The 8649-nt window shown below is 48.3% G+C and overlaps 1 protein-coding gene across 3 annotated transcripts in view; it reads right to left on the bottom strand.

Annotated features, from left to right (window-relative positions):
• Window positions 1–306: 306 nt before the first annotated feature.
• Window positions 307–8649, bottom strand: part of SMARCC1 (SWI/SNF related BAF chromatin remodeling complex subunit C1) — a 174715-nt gene continuing 166372 nt past the window's right edge. For 2 of the 3 annotated variants that reach the window (XM_028095898.2, XM_028095899.2), the window contains exons 27-28: window positions 4933–5109; window positions 307–2665 (exon numbers count right to left, since the gene is read on the bottom strand). In XM_028095898.2, the coding sequence (XP_027951699.1) occupies window positions 2571–2665; window positions 4933–5109 (272 nt within the window). In that variant the 3' untranslated portion in view covers window positions 307–2570. Of the gene's footprint in view, window positions 2666–2931; window positions 3225–4932; window positions 5110–8649 lie in introns of those variants that run through there. The other variant, XM_028095900.2, reaches the window with a different exon arrangement.

Genomic DNA, 8649 nt, shown 5'->3' with positions numbered 1-8649 from the left:
GCCTGCCTCCAACTTGGGGCCGTCTAAACTGCATCCTGACAGACATGCTCTAGCTTGCCAAACAAAACTATTCCTTCTCTTGGAGGTGCCAGGATGTTGGCCACACCTCTTTCTTCACTTTGACCATGGAAAAGAGTGGGCAAGGCACATTTAACTGTATGCTCCTTAAGCATCATCAAGGTGGTTGGTCAGGAAGCCCCGAATCGCTGAACTCACTGCGACCAGGACCAGGTGGGGCTGAATATTTACGCTCCTCATAGGACACATGAAGAGATTGGTGTGTGAATGCAGAGAATGGGACTAGAATCCAGAAATGTTCTATTTATTCACTAAAAAAGAGGGAGATTAGGTCTTCTTGATCAATTTCTTCTAATCTCCCAAAACTCCCCTCCCTTCATTTTTCCAAAATAACACACTGAGAAACACGTTTGTACAAAAACCACATATTATTCCCCCCCCCACCCCCACATTGGGTGGCTTTATTACAGGAACGAAACCAGATCAAAGACATGAAAAGAAAAAGTCACCACTTATATTGAAACATAACAGTGTTAAGAATTCAGGTATTCTGTAGAATTGTTATCAGCATAGTAAAAATATTTCCACCTGGATCTTTTAAATTTGAAAGTGATCACATTAAAGACCTGAGGTTACAAGGGACCACAGTATGAACCAGAATTCCATTTTCCTTCTAAGACCCCAGTGGAAAAGGTAAGTATTTGGAATGAGTTTCCTTTGGGAAAGACTGGCGGGAATTAGGGAACACGCTGGCCATTGTCAAAAGGCACTGGGATCTTTCTGGAGGCAAATGCATTGGAACTCAACTCCAGCAGGAACAAGCTCATTTCCACTCCAAGAGTCCAGAACACACACGCAAAAGAACAAGGTTTCCTTGGTTCCAGTACTCAGATGGTGACCAGGGCCACCTGGTTAGAGGCAACACCTGAGGGTTTGAAAGGCAAATCTTAATTATGGTTTTATTTATTTTTTTTGCTTTCTGATACTAAGGAAGGAAGTTCTGAGGTGTTTTATAAACACCTCCCTACACCCTCTCGTATGTAAAGCTTTACAGAATATATAGAAAAAGATATCCAAAAGGTGTTCCACTTTGCATTCTAAATAATAAAACTGCCACTTGAGAATGTGACATGAAGAGGCCAGGTGCTTTGGAAATCAAGATCCACCAAACACACCCTTCCCCCATCCATGGAAGGATAGAGGGGAGGGAACAAGCACAAGAAGAGAAAACCAAGAACTCTCAAGTAATTCATCAGCAGGGGTAGAAATGGGCTCGAGTTAAGGCATGTTTGTGGCTCCTCCTCTGGAATGGCATTCCGATCTCTCAGTCCGAGTACCCGAACCCTCAAAGCATGACGCTCTGATTGCCAACTGAGTGCCTTGGAACCCCCCAGCATCTCCCTGACAGCCCTGCGACAGATGGAATGTGAGATGTCAGAAAAGGAAGGGAGAAGGGACGAGAGGCCCTTGATCCCGGCCCACTTCTCCAATCCCGTCCCAAACCTAAAGTACCGCTTCACTAAACCCCACTCACCCTGGACTGCAAGAGGTAGTTTGGGGACTTGAACCCCCAGCCATCCTAAACCAAGTTCCATGAGCTAAAATGTTTAGCACTATCTACTTACTTTTTTTTTTCCTTTTTAAAGGTTTTTTTTTTTTTTTAAAGAGGGGGAGGGAAAAAAGAATGAGTACAAAGCAGTGACTAGTGGACTAGACTCAGTGGGTAGTCATGTCCCTAGACTCTCAAATGTTCCTGGTTAGTCTAGGGAATGAAGAAACGCTTCCCCAGATCCCACCCCTAATCCAACCAATCATCTCTACGGTAAGCCAGAACCAGTGGGCCCAGGGAAGGAGTAGGTCTGCTCTAATGCGCTCCCCTACCAGGTACAAAAGGGCCACGCAGGGGGGGCAGGGGTCCTCCCATTCCTCACCAGGAATAAAATCAGTGGGGTCCCACCCTGTCCCCAACTCTTTGAATTTTGGTGCGTCTATGTGGGGCAAAAGTCTCATGAAACTTCACCATCAGCACCAATCTTAGCTCAGATTAGCAGAAATAAGGTCACTTATAATGCCTTTAGGTTTGTCCCTTCTGGCTATTTCCTCTGCCCATCACCATTTTTTTTGGTTCCTATGAACTTAGGATGCTCTCATTTAAAGCAACAATGACAAAAGAAAAAAAAAAAAACATAATGATTCTAAAGCATGAGCTAGTAAGCATCAGACAAAGCCAAACACTGAGGGGAGAGCACTGAAACAACAGAAATGAACTTCTCGTGCTGACAGGACCTGCAGAGAAACGGTCAGTATACCCCACACCAGGTCAGGGGGACGCAGGCTACCCGCCCCCCCACCCAGTGCCGGCGGAGGACCTGACACAGCACGCGTCACGGCATGGCGAGGGCTGGCGAGAGGGACGGGGAAATACGGGATGCGTGCTTGGGGCTGCGAGAAGAAAAATCCTAAAAGAAACCCGAGGAAGCCGCGGAGCACAAGTCTCGTCATCCCCCTGCAGCTGCCGGCGCTGGGCGTGGACGCTGCCTGCATCCTCCGGGCTAGGGGGCGGCTGAGGCTGGTGGGCCTGGAGCGGGAGGCGGAGGGACTCCATCAGCGGGCGGCGGCGGCGGCGGCGGCGGCGGCGGAGGGGCATCTGCAAACACAGCCAAGAGGGACTCGTCATTGCTGGAAACACAAGGGCTTGGGAAAGAGCCCAGTCAGAGAAAAAGGGCCGAGGAAGTAATTTTCTTTACGGCAGGCAATCCATGCAGCCTTCGAGGCGCTGCTGCCACCGTGGGCCATGCGGGTCAGGTCCCCCTGAAGCCCCAGGTCGCGGCTCGCCTGGTGAGGTGTCTGAATCTGTCCCAACCTCCTCCGCGGCCCAGCCCTTCCAAGAATCACTCCAGACCTTTGCAGAACTTAATTATAGTTTGATTTTATTGCATTTTAATGGTTCTCTCTGCTAATTTTATTTCTTCAGTTAAATGATAAAGCTCCTTCCTGGGCAAGTTCTGTGTCTTCTTTCTTTCTCTCTCAGTGCCTGGCCTAGGTGGGCACAAAATAGATTATCAATAACTTCTTGCTGATTAAGTGTCTCCACCAGGGCCAGAGAGCTTCACTCGAGGCAGCTGCTGACAAGCCGGACAGTCCTGGGAGGCCCCGCGGCTCCTGAACTGCAGTCCTTGGATTTTTGGCCAAAACTAGGTCAGGTCCTGAAGGGAACAATTAGTATGAGTGTCTGGGGCTCTTTCCTATTTCAACTTTAGCTGCTTAGCGTACAAAGGAACCCTAGAGATGATTTAATCCAGGGTTTTTTAAACCTCTTGATTTTGTCAGAAACGGAAACATGAAACAAATAATTCAAGTACAGCCTTGCTTACCAGTCAGTTCACCCAACCTTCCCCCCAGGAGATTTCCACCAAACTGATAGAGCTCTTCAAAGCATTCTGAAGGCCCCTGATCTAATCCCTTGGGTCATCTTTCCAGTGGAGGAAACTAAGACCTGAAGAGGGGAACCACCTCACCCAGTGAGGCCTGCCTGGGACTTAGAGCCAAGTCAGCGGCTCAGAATCCTGGAAACACTCATTTGTGTCAGGAGCGGGGGGCAGGGCAGAGAGAAGCACCTGAAACCCTCCACATTCTCAAGGTGTTCCCCTCAGGGCCCTTCAGGATGAAATCCTGGACAGTGGTAAAGACCAAGGATATTATCTCTGCAACTAAGATGGTCAACTGTCTTGGCAGACTGGCACATCTGTATACTGCCTGTAAGGCAGTGAGCTCAAGTGTGTTCTTGCCAAGGAAAAGAAGTATCCACTATACTACAATCGTTGACCAAGGACTCAAGGGAGATGTTTTCCTACTGTCACAATCCTATACACCCAGCTATATTGCTGTCTTTCTTCCCTGCACCTACTCTGTCCTAGCCCCTAGGGGCCGAGAGAAATGAGACATGCCTTTGTGCAGCCTGCCTCCTGGCACTGGGAAGTCTCCCCGAGTGCTACAGTGCACTCAAAGCACTTCAGAGTCTCAGATAACTTGTAAATCCTATATACTACTATCTACTTGTTCATTTCTTGTTTTCCCAACTAAAGCTCCTGGAGACCAGGAATTCTTGAGTCCTAGCTCTGTCCTGTGAACAGCACATACATGAACTTGTAAATGAACCGGGATCACAGATGTGGCTGGGGTACCCGGCCACTACTGGCTGCATTTTGGGATCATTCCGAGAAGATCGACAGGAGTAAAGGGCAGGGCAGAGCTTCTGAAGCAACCCTCTGGAGGGTTGGAGGAGACCACGGTGTACTGGAGAAAAGCCCTGGCTTCATACGTATGTCAGAAAGACACTGCTCAGCAGCAGCCGTGCCTTCTCCACAGAGCCTGCTAGGACCTCCCATTCCCTCTCAACACAGCCCCTCAGTACGCCTTCCTGAGTCTAAGCTGCTACTACCAAGATCCCAGAGTAGCTAAGAGAGACTTGTGATTTCTGCCTTAAACCGGTTCTTCTTTCTTTGCACCCTCCATTTTGAACCCGGTGTCCATAAAAGGCTCCTGTAGGAAAACCACCAGCAACTCGGTATGTCTAACAAGATTCAAGCTAGACCTAAGGCTTAAAGAGGAGTGGGTGAGGAATGTCTTCCTGGCCTCTCCACAGACCTCAGGGACGAGAGTGCATGCCATAAACGCTATGGCACACATGGCCAAACGACTGTAAGCATCTGCACTCACCACCTGTGCACCTGCTCATCAGGGGTGCTGAAGAGCACTGACCACAAACCGATCTTCTGGAACCCACTGCCACAGGCTGCACTGTCCATGGACCTGCCAAACTATAGATCACCTAGAGAATAAAGCCTTTGTCCCTTGTCTACAGCCTGCCCAGAGAGACCCTACGGAGATGCTTCCCCCCATGATGCTACTTACACATGCCATTAGGTGCCGTGAGGGGTACCCGGGGTCCTAAGATGTTTCCTGGCATTGGAGGCATACCAGGAGGGGCTGGGCCACTTCCGGGGGGGTGGATGTTGGCTGCAACGGTGGGAATCATGCGGCCTGGCATGGGCTGCCCAGGGATCATGGAACCTGGACCTGGTATCTGACCTGTGGAAGGAGATTTAAAGTATTAAGGTAAGTGTACTAGGGAGAAAGGGATCAAGTCAATGGCCAGGGCTGCTAAATACAAATACCTAACCCTCTGAAGGATCTGAAATACCAACAGAGCAAGAATCTGTAATAATCTCTATGTCCAGATTTTCATTTTGGGGAGGAGGAAGGATAATGGGGCAATCTATGGAGCGAATGGCTACCCTAAACCCTGGTACCGGCAGGGAGCTGTCAGAAGCAATTACAAGAAAAGCACCCTAAAAGAAAACATTTGTTTTGGTTAGTCTGTGTGGACAGTGGCTCGTCATACATTTTCCTGAGGGCACAAAATACCAAGCCCAGGCCACATGGGATGGAGCGGACTTTCACAGCAAGTTAGTGCACAGTCCAAGGATAGTAACTCAGTCAAGACTGAGCTTCACACAGGGGCTTCGTGGGAGGGTATGTGTGAAAGGATATTGGTCACAACTGTGAAATCAACATTAAAAAGAGATTCTGATCGGAAGTTCCAAGTCCTGTTCACAAAAACATTATCTCCTTCTAGCCCCCACCATGAAACACTGTGGTGGGGAGGCGGGGGGCTTGCGAGAAAAACAGATGACCCCTTCATCTCTTCCTACTGGTTTGAAATTAACGAGAGGAGACACCAGACACAAGAACAGTAAAATACCTCCTGTCTGCAGTTTCATACTGAGCCGTCAGGACTTTCAGCAAACTTTTTCTGTAGAGCCAGACAGTAAATATTTGGACCTTCAGACTGTATGGTCTCTGGCACAGCTATTCAACTTTGTCATTGTAGTATGAAGGCAGTCAAAGATGACATACAGGTGTCACAGATAACAAATATGTGAGACTGTGTCCCAATATATCTTTACTTATGGACTCTGAAATGTGAATTTCACATAATCTTCATGAGATATAAACATTCTTCTGTTGAGTTTCCCCCAACCATTTAACCTGTAAAAACCATTCTTAGTCTGCAGTCCATACAAAAACAGGAGATGAGCCAGAGTTGGCCCACAGGTTGTAGTTTGCCAATCTTGCTTTAGATATGATGAATATTTATTTGTTCTTAAACTCAGTGGTTTGGCTGCTGGGCTTGGTTTTTAAAGAGCTACAAAGGAGAATAGTTTAATGGGCACACACTAGGGTTGGAGTGCATGCTTCTCTCTCTCTCTAGGCAAATTATACTCTCTATAGAGTAAGGAAAGAGAAGGGGCACCTGGGTGGCTCAGTTGGTTAAGCGACTGCCTTCGGCTCAGGTCATGGTCCCAGGGTCCTGGGATCGAGCCCCGCATCGGGCTCCCTACTCAGCGGGAGGCCTGCTTCTCCCTCTCCCACTCCCTCTGCTTGTGTTCCCTCTCTCGCTGTCTCTCTCTCTCTCTCTGTCAATTAAATAAATAAAATCTTTAAAAAAAAAAAGAATAAGGAAAGAGAATTTATGGTATTTTGTTTTTAAATCTAGGGACTTCAGTATCTCTGTAAGGTCAGTTGTATGAAACTAAATACAGGTTTCTAGACAGTTCTGAGAAAGCTGGAAGTAAGAATGCTTGAAGTCCAGGGGCGCCTGGGTGGCTCAGTCGTTAAGCGTCTGCCTTCGGCTCAGGTCATGATCCCAGGGTCCTGGGACTGAGCCCCGCATCAAGCTCCCCGCTCCGCGGGAAGCCTGCTTCTCCCTCTCCCACTCCCCCTGCTTGTGTTCACTCTCTCGCTGTGTCTCTCTGTCAAATAAATAAATAAAATCTTTAAAAAAAAAAAAAAAAAGAATGCTTGAGGTCCAGTCTTATAAATTTGGAGATAACCTAAGGGGAGTTCTTGGTCACTGTTTAGAAAAAGGTCTGTCTTAAGAAAGACACACAAGGGGCACCTGGGTGGCTCAGGCGTTAAGCGTCTGCCTTCGGCTCAGGTCATGATCCCGGGGTCCTGGGATCGAGCCCTGCATCAGGCTCCCTGGAAGCCTGCTTCTCCCTCTCCCACTCCCCCTGCTTGTGTTCCCTCTCTCGCTGTGTCTCTCTGTCAAATAAATAAATAAAATCTTAAAAAAAAAAGAAAAGACACATGAAGTTTCAAGCCTCACACCACTTATCTCCAGTGTCTGTTCCCTGACCCCCAGGACCCAGGGACAGGAGCCCCTCACTACTGGGGTGTCAGTGAAGGGCATTCCAGAAGTTCAAGAGTCAGAGGAAAAGGTGGTCTACCGACTTTGGGGGACAATTTTTAGAAAGCAAAATATATCAACAATATGCCTCAGAATAAAAAGGACATCAAGTTGGGGGCTCTCAGGCCCACCTTTCCGTGCGCTATAAGGCAAAAAGGCAAGAGCCCAGCACAGGACCCCCAAGGTCCGTCCACTGGGGGAGAGCTTGGTCAAACTGCGCATAGAAGGCGAGAGCAGGCACTGAACTCACTGTGGGGCAGACACTGCCACCCCCTCACACCAGCTGAGCATCGAAGCCAAGCTGCTGGGCCCTGTGCCACAGTGCTGGGGCACATTTCGGCAGCGATGGAGAGCCCATCCATCTAGGGAGTGACATGGAGATTCCAGGAGCTACTACCCAATCTGTTGTATGTCACACAGCCCACACATGTACAGCGTGGCCGCACATCCAGGGAAGTCCGCAGAAGGAGCAGGCCAAAAGCCCTGAAACCTTCCAGTCAACTGAGACAAACCTGTGAATGACTTGGGATTTTGGATGATGTGCAAAGGAGTGAGGGAGCGGGTTAGAGATAGGAGGACAAGAGCAGACTATCCTAAGCACAAGGCCCAGCCGGAGTTAAGCAATCAGAAAATAATACAAGTGAGCCATTCCTTACAACCCTGCTGCAGCAGCTCCTTCTGCCTGTGGATCCTGTCTCCCTGGGCTTTAATAAAACCACCATTTTGCACCAAAGACTTCTCAAGAATTCTTTCTTGGTCATCGGCTCCAGACTTCACCCCACCAGATGTCATCTATATTCCAAAACCACATCAAGTCTCTGAGCGCAGAAATTTTCCTAGACTCTGATGGACAGAAGGGCTCCCACTTCCACTGCAGTTGCTTCATACTGTCTTCTGGATTACAATTTCCTCCAACCTGTTTCATCTGCTCCAACTGTGCAGTTTGCCTTCCTGGGAAACACCACACCCCCCACCCAGACCAGGCCCTGCCCACAGGCATCCTCTCCTAAAGAAAAGGTCACTTGAAACCACCCTTCTAAAGAAAGACTTCGTATTTGTGTAAATCTGCACTTTTTGCCATCTGCACAGCCCATAAACACTCATAAAACAAATTTTAAGACCTTAAAAAAAAAACAAAAAAAAGAAAGAAAATAATACAAGTGTCATCCCCTGTACTCCTAAGAGCTACCCCTTATAGGGAGCATCTTCATACTTGCCACTCCCTGAGGTACCTGCATCACCTTATTAGCTGTTGCCTGCATTTCCTGAGGAACAGGCTCAAAAAGGTTAAAAAAAAAATGTGCTCAAGTAAGAGCCACGTGACCCACGGTCTGTCTGAAAAGACTCACAGCGGAGGGGCTGGATGAGCCCTACACGCA

Source organism: Eumetopias jubatus, unplaced genomic scaffold (assembly GCF_037043125.1).
Source record: "Eumetopias jubatus isolate StellerSeaLion01/CBP00866 unplaced genomic scaffold, mEumJub1_p1.0 scaffold_1, whole genome shotgun sequence".
Lineage (NCBI taxonomy): Eukaryota > Metazoa > Chordata > Mammalia > Carnivora > Otariidae > Eumetopias > Eumetopias jubatus.
This window is presented reverse-complemented; position numbering and strand designations above follow the sequence as displayed.